The sequence below is a fragment of the Phalaenopsis equestris genome, unplaced genomic scaffold, assembly GCF_001263595.1.
Source record: "Phalaenopsis equestris unplaced genomic scaffold, ASM126359v1 Scaffold000392, whole genome shotgun sequence".
NCBI classification, from domain to species: domain Eukaryota; kingdom Viridiplantae; phylum Streptophyta; class Magnoliopsida; order Asparagales; family Orchidaceae; genus Phalaenopsis; species Phalaenopsis equestris.
This window is the reverse complement of record NW_018164834.1, coordinates 175804-192770: the sequence shown is the minus strand read 5'-3', so window position 1 is coordinate 192770 and position 16967 is coordinate 175804. Positions and strand designations below refer to the sequence as shown.

At 32.6% G+C, this 16967-nt stretch overlaps 1 protein-coding gene and 1 long non-coding RNA gene across 2 annotated transcripts in view; one reads left to right on the top strand and one right to left on the bottom strand.

The window, feature by feature from the left end:
* Window positions 1-6728, top strand: part of LOC110026681 (probable glycosyltransferase At5g03795) — a 10021-nt gene extending 3293 nt beyond the window's left edge. Inside the window, exons 2-6 of the mRNA XM_020727720.1 lie at window positions 379-665; window positions 2954-3186; window positions 4531-4688; window positions 6104-6254; window positions 6574-6728. Of these exons, the coding sequence (XP_020583379.1) occupies window positions 379-665; window positions 2954-3186; window positions 4531-4688; window positions 6104-6205 (780 nt within the window). The 3' untranslated portion in view covers window positions 6206-6254; window positions 6574-6728. The remainder of the gene's footprint in view (window positions 1-378; window positions 666-2953; window positions 3187-4530; window positions 4689-6103; window positions 6255-6573) is intronic.
* An 899-nt stretch (window positions 6729-7627) lies between these two features.
* The window catches only part of LOC110026705, a 12240-nt gene continuing 2900 nt past the window's right edge, over window positions 7628-16967 (bottom strand). The window contains exons 2-3 of the long non-coding RNA XR_002294242.1: window positions 16441-16618; window positions 7628-7802 (exon numbers count right to left, since the gene is read on the bottom strand). This is a non-coding gene — a long non-coding RNA (uncharacterized LOC110026705). The remainder of the gene's footprint in view (window positions 7803-16440; window positions 16619-16967) is intronic.

The following is a 16967-nucleotide window of genomic DNA, read 5'->3' as shown; positions in this document are numbered from 1 at the left end:
GGGGCGCCCCCCCCCCCCCCCCCTCCTCCTAGATCTCGCTTCCTCAGTCGTAGTTCATTTACTCTCTCGCATGCTCAGCCTGAGTTTATGGTAAACCACAGATTCTTTTTTAAAATTTTTGCAGTTTGCTAGGGGCAGATTTTAATTTTTTTATTATGCACAAATAGTTTATTTTTTTCTCTTAATTTTTATATTCTTTATATTTTCTTTTAAACTGTGGGGTTTACTGCCCAACATCCATGCTTTTTAGAACATTGGTTTGACGCCTTTTAAAACATTGGTACCAGGTTAATATCGATTTGTTCCAACTGTTTAGCTTGTATTTCGTTTAAGCTTGCTCTTCAATCACGTTTCTATGATGCATCTTATTTCTTGCAGGGCATATCATATGAAAATATGACTATTTTAGTTAAGAATTATGTTGAAGGGTTGATGAGGAAATACCCTTTTTGGAATAGGACCTTAGGTGCTGATCATTTTCTTGTTACTTGCCATGATGTTGGTGTTAGAGCGTTTGAAGGACTTCCCTCTCTCATAAAAAATTCCATTAGAGTTGTTTGTTCTCCTAGTTATAATGTTGGATATATACCGCACAAGGATGTTGCGCTTCCTCAAGTGCTACAGCCATTTGCCTTGCCAGCTGGAGGAAATGATGTTGCAAACAGGTTAGAATGTGATTTTAGCGTCTTTCAGTCAACTTCTAGAAAACATCCATGTAATTTATTTTATTGTCAAGTCTACTTACATTTTCAGTTCTACCATACTTTTTCATCGGATAATAATTTGTTCTTTTTGTGGCTCATTTTATTTCATTTCATCCGTGTATGCATTACTACATTGGCAGGGTTCATTTTTCATGTCATTTACTTGCCCTTTTCAGGTTTTATTCCATAAATCCAGGACATGGATGTTTAATATATAGAAAATTGTAATCCTTTCCCATCATTCTACTAAAGGTTGAATCATTTTATAGTTTGTCCACCCAAATTTTTCTCCTCTAGATAATTGAGCTTTGAAAATTTGTCTAAAGGCTAGTCCATAACTCTGTTTTCATTCTATTAGTAAAGTGATATGTCCACTGATTTTTCTAAAGCAGAACTAATACTTCTAGCATATTTTGGAATGTTTTGGTCGATGAAAGTGATTTGCCTCTTTGAATTGACCAAGTTGGTTTGTTATTCGAATGAATGCAATAAAGTTTTTTTTTTCTCTATGATTGTAGGCCTGATATCAATTTTGTGTAAGTTTTCTAGTTTGGAACCATTAATCAAATTGTTGAATATTTGTTTGAGGCATTGTGGACCATTTGGGATGAATGTGGTTTTTAGTAAAACGTGTTTCGTACCATTCTGGAAAAACAAAGTTTTTGTAGCCGTCATGAATATTATAGACTTTTTCCATCTAAAAGAATTCGGACAACTTACTGTTATAATAATTTAAAAGATATATAGCAAAAAGTTAATCACCACAAAAATTTTTAAAGGCAATAAGAAAGTTATAGCCAAACAAAAGTGTATTAGTGGTTTGTAAAATAAAGTTATGAAAAAGTTATCCAAGCACATTGTTGATAAAAGGCAATTTTTTGTTTATTAAGACGGGACCAGCATGCCTCCGCATTTAAGTATTTAAAAAGCAGTAAGAATGTTTTGTTTAGACCCTAGTTGCGGTTTGTCATGTATAGCTATAAATAGTTTTTCCCAAACACACCCTTTGTAAATATTATTGTTTTTTTTAAAACAGCACCAAATTTTCCACAAATTCGAACCTTAAAATGTTGTCCTCTATTCAAAGAGTTATCCTTTTTAGCATTTGTTGAATCCTTTTTCATAGACTTTAGAAATGTAATGCGTGTTCTACCAATAATTTTTTTTTAAAAAAAAATTTTGTTGCATAATATAGAAAAGGTTGTATGAAGTGGTGATTTCCTTAAGCTATTAAAGGGTGATTATCAGGGTGATTAATGAGAACTTTAGTGTGTTAAAAATCATAATTAAACCATTTGCATATTTCAATATAAATCATAGTTTTCATATTATTAAGTTTAAAAAATGGGGGCATTTACATACATACCACTCAATTCCAATTTATTAACATATTTAACACCTAAATTTTATTTTGCATTTATACCACCCAAATCTTTCATATCACATCAAAAACACCACCTTTTTAACTTTAAAAAGGCCAAATACACATTTTCAAACATATGTGAGGAGGTTGTATGTAAAAATTGAAGTTTAAGTGTTAGGCATGTAAAAATATAAGAATTGAGTGGTATGTAGGTAAATTTTCCTTAAAAAATAGCTTTTTATTCTTTCATGACTTAAGAATTAGAAGTCTAAGGTTTTCTTACAATTGCAAGATTTGGCAGCTATTTCAAACCTGAACAAGCTTTTGTTAGGTTACTAGAGTGTTTCAATTTTCTAAACTTACATCTAGCAATTTTCATCTCAATATAAAAAATCAAAGCTCAAGCTTTGATTTTGTCTCGTGATTTGTAGCTTTCAAAACTCAAGGAGTGTCTTAAGACTTTTTTCATCAAACTATTCTACTATTCCCAAACCCTGTTTATTCTCTGGATTCACTCTTTAGATCAATTACCACAAAGTTTAAAATTATTTGTTGCTTTTCTTTCTCCTTTGAAGTTTATAAGATCCTTATTACTGTAACTCCATTGAAGTTGGAGCATTCAGTTCTCTTGTTCATTTTTTATGTTTTGACCTATCTTCGCCTCTAGAACAATATGTCATGAAAGCAATTAAAGGTTTGGCGAAAACATCTTATATGGTCATGTTTGTTGAACTAGAGTAAAATATCCAGCTTCTTTTGTTGCATTGATTAAAACTTATGTTGTTGCATTGATTAAAACTTCTGAAACTATTTATGACTTAATTTGTAGTACATTGGTAATTTTGACATTGAGATTCACTTTTTAGTGCTAAAATCCACTTTGCAGGAAAATCCTTGGATTTTGGGCTGGCCATCGAAATTCCAAGATAAGAGTTATCCTTGCACGTGTATGGGAAAATGACACCGAACTTGCCATCAGTAATAACCGTATAAGCAGAGCTATTGGAGAGTTGGTTTATCAAAAACAGTTCTACAGGTCTAAGTTCTGCATATGTCCTGGTGGTTCTCAGGTTAATAGTGCTCGGATAACTGACTCCATTCACTATGGTTGTGTTCCAGGTACAGTCTGCTGCAGAAAATAGGAACGTGTTGAAATACTTGGTGTTAATTATTCTTTTATTGCCTCAGGATTTCACTGTTGGTTCATAATATCACCTTTGAAATTAAAAACATAAATAATTTTGGCCTCAACTTGAAAAGCTGGAGCAACATTTAATGTATTAATTGACTGAAGATAATAATCTCTTTGCCATTTAACCAGTGACACAGTTTGATCACCGTGCTAAGAATGACTATTTAATTTATTCAACACCTAGTCTGGCTAAAGGATAGACGAATCTGACTTTGAGAGTAGCTCATGTTTTATTCTAAATTTATTTTTTCAACACCTTGGCATTGTATATGTTGTTTAAGAGTATATTGCGAAGCATAATATATCTGAATTCTTCAGCTCAATTTGCCTGCTGCACGTGTTTCATGATTTTTTAATGACATTCAGTAATTCATCTTCATCATCATTAGCTTTATCTCAAATCTCAACCATGTGAGTTTGGTTTCATGTGTCATGCACTCTTGATTAATCGAAATTATTATTATCTGCACTTTGATTTCCTAAAATTTTCTTATTTAAAGCAATTATTAGAATCATCCATATGTTTAAGGAAGATTTTTTTACATACCACCAAATTCCTATGTATTTACATATCTAACACCTAAACTTCAATTTTTGCATAGATACTACCTTGCCTATGCATTGAAATGTGTATTCCACCTTTTAAAATTTAAAATGGTGGTATTTTTGGTGTGATACAAAAGATTTTGGTAGTATAATTGGACAAAGCAAAGTTTAGGCGTTATTATATGTTTACATAGGAATTGGGTGGTATTTGTGTAAATGCTGTGTTTTTTTATTATTGCAAAATTTGGAAGGCTCAAATCTCAACTATTTGAGTTTGGTTTGATGTGTCATGCACTCTTGATTAATCAAAATTATTCTTATCTGCACTTTGATTTCTTAAAATTTTCTTATTTAGAGCAATTATTAGAATCATCCATATGTTTTAGGAAGATTTATTTATATGCCACCCAATTCCTATGTTTTTACATATCTAACACCTAAACTTCAATTTTTGCATACATACTACCTTGCCTATGCATTGAAATGTGTATTCCACCTTTTAAAATTTAAAATGGTGGTATTTTTGGTGTGATGCAAAAGATTTTGGTGGTATAATTGGAAAAAAGCAAAGTTTAGGTGTTAATACATGTTTACATAGAAATTGGATGGTATTTATGTAAATGCTGTTTTTTTATTATTGCAAAATTTGGAAAACTCGAGTACATTTTTTTGCTTCAAGTTGCAATTTTTGTAATTATGGCTTTTTTTTTTATAATATTTTTCAGTTATTCTTTCTGATTATTATGACCTCCCCTTCAATGATATACTCGACTGGCAGAAGTTCTCCCTTATTGTTAAAGAGAAGGATGTTTACCAACTGAAGTCTATACTCAAGTCTGTATCTGATGAGGAATTTATCGCATTGCACAAAGGATTAGTTGAGGTATGTTAACTTAGTCATCTTTTACTGCTATAATTAGTTTTTACTTGCTCTTGAGCTTTTGATACATCTAGCTTCCATATTTAAAATAAAACAAGAGATAGATGGTTTATAACAGTTCAATGAAGAATGGCACCTTGGTTCAATCACAGAAGTTAAATATGACCATAGTTTTTGTCTTATGAACAATAATTATCTGTAATGATTTGACTTAGTCTTGCAACACACAGAATGTCATGCAAAATATTAAGAATTATTCCAATTCAACAGCTCATATCTCAAGAGTCAAGACTTAAGCCGGACCTTACTCTGGATACCCCAAGACAAGAAGTTTTTTGTATCATGTTTAATTTAAACCTTCTGCGTTTGTTTGAAGTTTTATTTTGTGGAAAGCTCATCACAAATTGGAGCATTTATTGAAAGCAGTCTTGATAATTGATCTGTGATCTGTGTTCTGGAAGCGAAGCATAATAGTGCTTTCAGGCCTTGCACTAACTACACTTTCTCCAAATCCAATTATATGAAAATATCATACAACTTGTGTAAACACAAATCCTAATTTCTTGAACTTAAATCTTCCTCCCTTCTCCAAATTTAAAGGCCATGCATGTCTGAATGGACATTACTACCGTTGTTGGCCTGTTATGTGCTTAGCCACTCTCTGTTGTATCATACACCATGCATCAGCGGATCAGGTGTTCTTCTTGGGCGGCAGAATTAGGATTTCAAATTAGGGGCAAAAAGATTTATTCCAAATTTATGGGAGATTTCTTTTTTTCTATGTTTTTTTTTTTTGCTCGTACACATGTATGCATAGCAAGCATCCACATACATCCGCATACTAAAGCTACACGTATATGCAACTAGCCCAAATTTAGGGGATAATTTCTATAATATATATAGTTTTAGAAGAATTTAGAGAAATGTTTATTTTGTATGTAAACACATAGGACTTCTCTCAAACTTAGATAGGCTAGGAGTCAACTCTAGCCCTCCTCTAAGTCCAATATGATCATGAATGTTTTTATTTCCATCATCTGTCCTTACATAGAGATGGGCTTTGTAGTCCTAGTTTCAAGCTGATTCCTTGTATATTTTCTAGTTTTGAAAAATATATCATTTGAGGCTACTTTTGCCTTTTTCATATTATTCTTCATGATCAGAATGTGCATATTCTGTGCTTCTTTCCTATATTATTATCTTTACCACCTCCTCCACAAAATCTTCTAATTTTTTTCGTCCACTACTACACATTGAATCACATAAAAGTCCTCTATTATCCACTCAGGAGTGATTTAAATCTACCATTCTTTTACAAATGGATGGCTTTTGTCAACTTTTAATCAGTTTTTAATCTGTGATCACCACTTTATGCATATTTTGTACCAACCTACTAATGGAATTATTATATATTTCAGGTCCAGAAACATTTCGTGTGGCATTCTCCTCCTGTTCCATTTGATGCATTCCACATGGTAATGTATGAGCTATGGTTGCGGCATCATGTGATCAAATACTAATTTTATAAGGAAAATGGTTCCCAGGCCGAAGAAATGTCACCGATTTTAGGTCGCTGAGGATGACATTCCCATATCTCAGTTTAATGTAAAATTAATTGAAAAAAAGGAAGATTTACATACATACCACTCAATCACTATGTATTTACATTTCTAAGCACCTTTACATGAGTTACCTTATGCATTAAAAGATGTATTTCACTTTTTGAAAGTTAAAAAAGTGGTATTTTTCATGTAATATTAAAGGTTCGGGAAATGTAAAAAATAAAGTTTAGGTGTTAGATATGTAAGTCCATATAAACTGGGTGGTATGTATGTAAATATCTAATTTAAATCCGGCAAGCCTGAATCGCCAATTATCTCTCTCACAGGTGTTTGCAGGCATCTTATGGCAGAGGTGGATAGAATGTAGAGAGCTAGTTAGATGCCCAGTTTTGGTGATGTGGTATCATATGTAATGTGTCAGTGGATCAGATTCTTTTATTTCTTGTATATGTTAATTCCTTTTAATTTGCGGTTTTCTTATGTGGGATTATTTTGAATTATTATTTTTAAATATAGAGTTTTTTTTTTTTTTTTTTTCTATAAGTTTATTATTTTTAAATATAGAGTTTTTTTTTTTTTTCTATAAGTTTTTTTTTTTTTTCTATAAGTTTTTTTAATGTATTATTATGTTATTATAGATCCCAAATGTTATACCTCAAGAATTTGAAGTCAAATCAATCCGGAAGTGTTCCAAGCCGTTTCATATGGATTCACACCGGGCATCCGTGAGGTAAGAGATTAAAAAAATATAAACATTCAAGTATTGATTTCTTCTCAGTTTCTTAGAGTTTTGTATAGTATCTATACTATCAGCTCTGAATAAGCAAGAGACTTCGAGCATAACCTATTGAGAAAACTTTCCCAAACGGACTTCAACAAAAACTCCATATACAGAGAAAGAAAATAAATTCTAAAACAAAGAAAATGAGACCCATAAAATCTTTAATAAGATCTTTATCACCATAACATTTAAGTTGTAGAAAATCAAAAGAATTATAGAAGAACTGAACTAAAACACTTCCAGTCTTTCAGAGAACACCTGAAATAAATCAACCAAACATTCTTATGGCTAGCCTTTCAGAGTTAAGTGAAGTAGCAGACTAGCAGCAATATCTGTTATGAAAAGTAACAAGATTGTTTTATAAAAAAAATTCAGCAGATGTTCATCCCTATAGCATTAAAGTTAAGTTCACATGTGTAAAAAAAGAGATCAATAAATACTCCTTGGAAATCAATAAAGCCGAAAAGTAATCTACTTTCAATATTCTCACTAAAATTAAATTTTAACTATATAGTTCTGAAAGAAAAAACATATAACTTAAAACTATACTGACAACTTCATGGTAAAATAAGTAAAGTGATACAATAAGGATCTGACATGATGTTGAAAGCGAGGACCTGCTGCTCGAAAGTAGCGGTTGGCTCCGCAATCTTCGCGAGTGATGTGATCCCATTGCTGGAGACGAGATGGGATTTGGCCAGTTGTATTGCTGTCGAGTATCCTGTCATCTTCCTCGGCCTTGTAGTCAGCCATAACATATGATATGGCAATAGCCTGAAAGGTGTAAATGGTATGATCGGGTGTTAGATATGTAAATGTTATAATCAGTTGTCGCAAAGATGAATTAAGAAACTAAATAAAGCATTTGTTTCTCAATGGCTCAGTATGAAGAAAATCGACTACATGATGAATAAAGTTATAATCAGAAGATAACTTAACTTGTATAGAACAAAACTCTGAAGAGAATTCAACATTTCAGTATTAAGAAGCTACTAAACAAATTTTCTCTCGCGCATCTGCAATTCTTATTTTGCATGTTTATCCATCCAGATCTTTCTAGATTTGTTGATACAGAACAAAATTGTGTTGTGCATCTCATAGCAATTTAGTTTAATAATCATTATATTTCTTATACCAGTGCACTTAATCATTTTTTTATTGTTTTGGGGCAGCATGATCACTGGTCAGTTTTACGAGAACTGATTATTTAGTTTTATTTTGGCCATTAGTAATTAAATTATAAATTTGTGATCATTGAATAAAAATATGGCTTTGCAAGGCTTCTAACTCCTCCAATGCTGTGTACTATGTTCCCTACTCCATTCTTTCTAAACCTTTCAATGCTTCAAAAATCATTTGCTGTGACTTTACATCAATTATCATAAAAGAAAAGGCTCATGCATTCCATCATTTAATCTCCTTCTGATAGAGATTAACTTACAGAATATTTACTTTCAATCTCCGCGCTTTTTTTTGTATTCATTCTCTTGACCATGAACCATAACAAGGTGTTCTAAACAATGAAAATATATTATAAATATCGCTAGTATTTATTTTTAAAAACATTCAAAATCACATTTTTATCCATAATAAACATTTTGTACATTCTCTACCAAGGATCATTACAAGTATTTCATAATTTTCTTAGCTCAATTAAAAATTCTATGCACTGTTCTCAATAAAGCCAATTATTATGTTCAAATTAACTTAAGAATTTTAATTGGCTTCTTTAAGCAATCTACTTTGACTGATTGACAATTTATCACCTTCAAATTCTATCAATTATGATAATGCACGCTCAAGCCATCTCTCAGCATATTTTCTCCAACGTTTCCATGAATCATGTGGCCCTTCACTTTTTTCTAATATAACCAATTGCATTTTATCATCAAAATATAATACTCAAATTTCAGTGTCCTCATTAATTCTAAATACCCATTTCTTACAGCTTGCACAATATAAAGTTCGATTCTAAATTCCATGATGAATAAATTGAATTCTCAATCATTAAATCAGCTAGGTGGTTTACATGAATCTGATTTATACATAAAGTAACACTAGATAAAAAGAACGTTCCTATGTTTGAATTTTCAGTCAAAACTTTATTTTGCACAATCATCCAAAAAAAAGGCATCAAATTAACCCAAAGGAATCAGACCGTAGCTGTCTTCGGTCCTCAAGCCAGCTAGGTGGTTTACATGAATCTGATTTATACAGAAAGTAACGCTAGATAAAAAGAACATTCCTATCTTTGATTCCTAGCTTAAAACTTATAACTTGAACACTAGAAAGAATAAAGTGATGAGCTAGCCTTGCATACAGCCTCAACGGAGGGCCATATGAACATTAGAACCGGCGATTACTGAAGATGATGCATCTTTTATGGCGATGTCCCACATGAAATGTTCATGCATACTCCAGCTTGCAGTGGTCATTAATTAATGCGTTCTTCTAAAATAATGAAAAAAAGAAGATGATGGATAGATTTTTCTGTGAAGACGTCATCCTTTAAATCTTATGAAATTTGGTTGTATAACATGAGCATTCATCTTAAGAAATTTGGTTGCCTCCCCACTTCCCTGCGGCCACCCTAGTGCCGCACCATCCTCCCTGCAGCCTACCTGCTGCTGTACTTCTTCCTCAACAGACCTCTTTGTTCCTTGCTGCCGCCCTTCCTCCAAACAGCCTCCAAGTGTAGCCATAGGCTAACCACCCCCACACCTGCTGCCCAGCCGGAGCTCATCATCGTCCCCCTCACCCTAGGGTCTTGTCTTATGTTTGTTAGTGTTTATTTCTATTTTGGAGAGTCATCGTTGTAGCCTATTTGAATTTTAGAAATAATATTTCTATTTCAATTGTGGTTCGGTTAACTCCGATATCAACTCCAAAAGAGACAAAAGCTATATAAATCTTCTCAGTAATAGCAACTATTATATATGGAGATAGTTTTGCAGCATGCATCCTTAGACAGTGAGGTCCTATAAGACCAGTAGGTGGTGATGGTCTTTTTAGAAAATTCCTATTAAATTATTATCAGAGCATTTAATTATGAGAAGCCTTTCTGGGAAGTTGACAGGATCCCGATGCGTACAAGTGTCTACATAACTAAAAAGAGTCACAATTCAAGCTAGCCAGGAAGCAACAAAGGGATCACAATGTATAAAACATTGCATTCGTGTCCAGACTGCACAAACAAATCATGCTTTGAGTTAGTTGAATGTCAATGACGAGATCACAAAGTACCATCACGTCGCCCGCGACTAACATTGCAATATAGTTGCGACTCTAGCCAAATGACGGGATCGTGATACACTCTAGATTGACGGGGCCATACGTCTTTGTGACTGAGCATCGCAAAATGGTTGCAATTTGAGCTAGCTGGGAAACCAATGATGAGATCACGAAGTACAAGAGTTTTGTCTTTGTGATAAAAGATCTAGGGAGTAATGGTGGCCAAAAAAGTAGATGTCTTAGAGGAGAAATTAGGGGAAGAGTTGAGACAAATCAAATTTGGGATGGAGGAGCATTTCTCAACCATCGAGGGGTGATTCTTGTCCATGGAGGAGAGACTCGTGATCCTGAAATATATGATGAAGAAAATCGTTAAGTTTCACGCAAATTTTCCATTGGCCACCACTGTATCGAGTGACTACTTCTAGAGGGGATATGGGTGGCAGCAATCTGAAGGATTTGCAACATCATGACAGTGTCGTTGCCTAGGGCGGATCTAGAACCTTTGGATTGAGCGAAGGAATCAGAAGCGGATTTGAGAGACAGTACTTAGAAGGAATATCACGACATCCAGACGACTATAACAAATGGAAGCAAGTAGGATTGAACGAAAGAGTCGGGAGTGGATTTGAGCTACAACATATGGAGGGAATTGCACGAGCAATAGCAGATAAAACGGGACAAAATGTGATTTGAGGCTAGATAAGATTGATTCAAAAGGATTTCTGCCAGGAATAGGGAACCATATTGGGTGTCACCCCGATAGAGAGCTGCAACCAACCATGCAGTTGTCTTTTATTGAAGTAGCTTTCCAAGCGGAAGGAGATTCTGAAGTCTATATGGACAAACGAGCTTATTATGGGATGAGCCATACTTATGGAAGAAAGGAAATTAATATGGGTAGAGGAAAGGAACCCAACCCCAGCTTCATGGGTGAAATGAGCTTCCGGTCTGGAAAATTGGAGATGAGACTAATGCATAAGAAAATGAAGTTGTCAATCCTTAAAGGAGAGGATGCATATGGCTGAATTTACACACTGATTATCGAGCAGTGAATAAGGAAACAATACCTAACAAATTTCCAGTCTCAGTGATTGACGGGCTATTAAAAGAGTTGTTTGGGTTTGTAGTATTCTCCAAGACTGACTTGAAGATAAGATACCAATAGATTCAGATGAAACTAACGAACCTGCACAGGACTACATTTCGATCTCATGAGGGTCACTACAAATTTCTGGTTAAATGGAAACGATTGCTAGATTATAACAACACATAAGAGTCATACGACTTGATCCAACAGTAGTTTCCTTTCTTTCCCTTAAAGACAACGCATTTTTTTGGGATGAGTGTTAATGCTAGAACGACGCCGAGCCCGCCAAATAATTTGAAGACTTATTTTATGTGTAAGGCTAAAATGACAATTTAGACATTTGTTAGTTATTGTTGTTTGGTATAAATAGGGCTGATTATTTGAGGTTAGGTTATATGTGATTGTTATCTTGAATTTAAGGTTTGGGAGTGATCGTCTACCACTTAAAATGTAAGTGTTTATCTTTTATGTATTCGGGTTTTGTTGTTTAGTGTTGGTGAAATAAAAAATATTTAATATATAAAGATTAAAACATCAAAAATAAAATAATGAGCATCAAGTTGTAATTAATGAATAAGATGTTAAAACAATGTAAACACAAGTATATAGCAAACAAGAAACAAATGTTGAGCATATGTTTTATGTTGCTTTCTATAGATTAAGAGTAGGCCATGCTCCTCCATAAGGCTGGAGACAATATGCTACTCTGAAACCATTACTCAACCTCTAAGAACATAGAACTGATGTAGGTCCATAACTCTTAAAAGTTGAAGTATCATAAACATATTTAGGCTCCCTAGGGACCACCAGTATGAGCAGTAAATTGCTTAAAATTGAGTAAGTTCCCTTGAAAATTTAAGAGAAGTTTAGTGAGATGTAGGATACCTTAGGGCTTAGCGTTCACTAATGCAACCAATTCATAGATGCCCAATTTTAAATTTCAACATAGTTAGCTACTTTAACACAATAAAAAAATGAGCTTTATTCCTACACAATAATTTCACAGCAATCAAAATTAACAATTCCATATGAAATTGAGAATAGATGTAACTTAATAAATGTAACTTTTTGCAACCATCAAAGTTCAATTGACAGAAAACTTAGCATGTATCCAACTTAACAAAACTTCAATAGTGCAAAGACACCAATTACTAAGACAAGCTACTAGAAGAACAAAGATAGAAATCATCAAGTGGGATATCTATACCTCATGGTGGTACAAGAGAATTCATTAACTGAAAATAATCTTTAGGAATTGTGATGCACTCAAAGAATTTACATCTAATAGCATAAGCATAATAATTGAATTGAAAATTGAAATTTATTTCACTATTCAATGTTTAATTTCTATGCTTCCGATGAGTACACAAATTAGATGTTCATTAATCTGGCCCAAAAAAATTTACTTCAACAAATTGAGCATTTGACATTCATCAATTCAATTTAGATACAACTAATCTGCAATTCTGCTTTTGCAAGATATCTCATGAATCATCACAAGTGAATCCATCACGTTAATGTATAAAATACTTCCGGCATATCCATCATCAATAGTGGATACAAGTGGATACAATCCCATCATTTATAATAGCTTCAAGAATACATTGAATTGATCTGTTTGTAAGACAAGAAAAGTGGATTCATGAGAGAATGGGAAGAGTAAAACTTATGGTAAAGTCAAGTTAGATGCATTGAATATTGGACTTATAACAATGCTTACTGGGATAACTAGTTTGTAGCATTTGTCCCAATGTGGTGCGAAATTTAAAATGGCTTTGCTTTTCTTGCAATTAATTTTCAAAGGTCCCTATAGAAATCATTTTAAATTAAAAATTACTACTACCTTATCACTTGATTTGAACTCCACATGTCTATGCTCATATCAGGAATAGACTTATAACTGACATAATTAACAATTAATTTTTATGTGAATATCTTCATATAAATCATGCATATGTTGTGCAAATTCATTCACAAATTATTATTGTGCAAATTCACTACATAATAAATTTATATAAAATTTCTTTAATTTCTTTGAGTTGATATCCCGTGGCAATGTCAAATTAACTTGTATATATCACCCTATTGATGCAAGAGTTATATGCAAACTTAGTCATTGGTAATATCAAATCTCAACCGGACAAGTATTCTTTAATTTGACATAGCGACAAATCATCCTGAATCAAATTAACTATTTCAATTATTCCAGTGAGTTGTGGATCACAAGCAATTGAAAATTTTAACTGGGTTTCCATTTTCTTCAACAAAATTAAAAAAACCATGAATTTTACATGTTTGTTAAATACAACAATTTTAAGCAATCCATGCAATTTAACCACTTTATTAAAATATAATTTTGCTATTGAGATGCATTAATAGTTTTAAAAAATGAATGGCATGAGATAGTTTTGAAAATGATCAGCCACTATAAAGAACTGTGTTTTTTCAGAGTTTGTGATAATCTTAGAACAAAATTTGTACAAACATCATGGAATGATATAAAAAGCCCATTATTATGTTTACTTCCTTTATCTACTTGGCATGTTCTGCATTGTGACATTATATGTGAAACATCTCTTTTCAAATTACAACAACAATTCTTATCATCAATCATGAGTACATTTTCAAGTTGACCAAAATGTCACACAGCACCAGCATCATGTAATTCTAAGATGACAGAATCCTAGAAGAGCGAGTTATGAATGCAAAATAGGGTTCCCTTTAAGCAATAATATCGTTAATAATGAGATTCTTATTAAACACAAGTAAGACATCAATTATTTTAAGATATGCATCAATAAAATTCTTACTGTTAGCATAATACTCTTTAATTTGATCAAAATCAGTCATCTTAAAGTATTAAAATATTGGAAGATCTACATGCATACCACACACTTATAATGTATTTACATATCTTACACCTAAATTCTAATGTATTTAAATTGGGATTGAAATAATCCTCTGTTGGGATTGTTTCAGTTTATATCAAAAATTTATTAAATTAGAACTTTTATAGACTCTAAGATTAAAACAAAGCTTGTCAATGGAAAAAGAGAATACAAACGCATATATTAGAATTGATAATAATTTGATATTTTTATGAATTTAAATTAAGGCGTGTACATTGTGCATGAGAATTCAATTGTTTATTTGATCGCTGGGACTTGAAAGCAAACAATCTAAAATATCATATTTTGTCATTTTGATGAAATAATTTATGACCATATAAGTTCCTAAAGAAACAAAAGAATACAAAAGTGATTCCCTACATAATGATGACATTTTAAGCAACTAACACTTTCAAATTTTACGCTCAACATAATTATAGTGCATGAGTTATGTTGGCATGATGGATATTTGGATGAGCGCCATACATACTTGTGAAATTACAAGTTTGAATGTGTTTTACATGCTTTCATCTACAATATTTTTAGTGCTATAAATATTATTAATGAGCAATGGTATGGTTATTAATATGAAAGTTTCCTTATACATGGTTTTACAAATTTCTGCATGGCACTCTTGGCATTCAATATAATTTACTAAACTCTTTACTGCTGGGTTAGTTTTTTTCTGTAGCTACATGGATGCTATAGTTTAGCTTGATAATAACCATATATACTTAAAATCATTGGTAGACGCAAATGCTAATCCTAAGATTAAAGGTTGTAGAGATTTCTATCTTGAAATTCTCACATCAATTTAGATGAAGTGACATGGGGATTAAGCTTGGAAATTTGATGGAAGTATAGTTAAACGAAGTAACACCATCCCAAATATAGGTCACATGCTTCGCATATTTTTCTCTTTATTTTTGTAAGAATTTGAGCGAAATTAATCTCGAACTCTCGCAAACAACGCATAAGAAAGGCCTTGAATCCAATACCTCTTAATTGGAAGCCTGAGCTCCCACCCAGCAGCCTCACGTAAGCTATGCTTTGCACCTTTTTATTTTCATATGTTATACAATCACGATGAATTACTAAAAAATTCAAAAAAATTAGCCTTTCCAATAGTCTTGTTACTACCTAGATTTTAATCAAAATCAATCATTCCGTCGTCATTTTGTTCTCTTTCTCTCAACCTTGTTTAATGGATAACTCTACAAAACCACGACCCATCATTCATCTCCAAGGTTTTAATTTTTTTTTTTTATGTTTTTATATTTTTAATTAGTTTTTTATATTTTCATCATTCATTTCTAAGGTAAAATTCTTGAGGAACACATAATCATTGCACATGCTTATATTGGAATTATAAATTATGAATTCAACTCAAAACAATGAATTTAATGTCAACTATGCCCTCTTTAAACATGACCATATAACACTATGGATTATCGAAGCCATCCGAATAGAGTTTGAGAAGCTATTCTCATACCAAGTTCAAATTAAGCACGAATCAAGGTCAACATTCTTAATCAAGCCAATCTAAATACCAACCATGCGCTCAAATAAAGATCGGGATTGGCTCTCACAAACGAGTTTGCTCAACTCAGTTCGGTTCACATAAAGTCATGGAGCTCCTCATAGAAGTTGAACCTCCTTGTGATGGGTAAATGCGGATCAAGTAGAATGGAGATGAATAAGGCGAAGAAAAAGACGAAATATAAGGCACCCAATAAAGTATGGCAACATGGTGGCATTAAGTTATCTAACAAAAAATGAACATGGCAAACATCTCCACTCACTCTCATGTTCATTCACCCAAGGACATGACTTAAAACTCAAAAGTAATCCGATTCACTCTAATTTTGAATTTAGAGTTGGGGCATTTACATACTATACACTCATATCTTATGTATTTACATGTCTCTCACTTAAACTTCCATATTTACACACATAACACTCAAATCTTTAATATTGTATAAAAAATGTCAATATTATCACTTATTAAATGTGAAATAAACCTTTTCATACATAGGTCTAAAGCACCACAGTGCTCTGTAAATGTGAAAGTTTAGGTGTAATATGTAAGTACATAAGAATTGTGTGCTACATATGTAATTTCTCTTTAAAATTATAACATATAAAACGAAGATGCACAAAATCCTACAGAAAGCATAAACTTGAAGATGGAAGAAAGTGTTACCATTTCCACCTGTAGAATGTGCTTGATCTCCATTGCTTGAAATAAACATTCCCTGAAAAATATTCGACAGGTAAGAAAAACATCCATATAATCATCCTACCTGTTGGCGTGCCCTCCGGAGCTCCTGCTCAAGTTGGCTGAGCTTCAATCTGCTGTTTTCAAGTTGATGAACATAAGCCTGACAAACAAGTGGAATCATGTTTCAGAACTCAAATGAAAATAATGTGGAAAAAAGAAAAGTAAAAAGGAAATGAAAGTTATAACGGTCGGCAAAAAAAAGCGTGCAAAAGTAATCACTTAGCCATAGTTTAAAACCAGACACAATCCTTAGTTGATAAAATACAAAAAAATTTACATACATGCCACTCAGCTCCTATGTATTTATATATCTAACCCCTAAACTCCAATTTTTGCATACATAACACGTTAAATATGAATGAAAAGGTGCATTTCACCCTTTTGAAGTTAAAATGGTGATAGTATTGATGTGATATGAAAGATTTCGCTGTTATAAATATAGAAGGTAA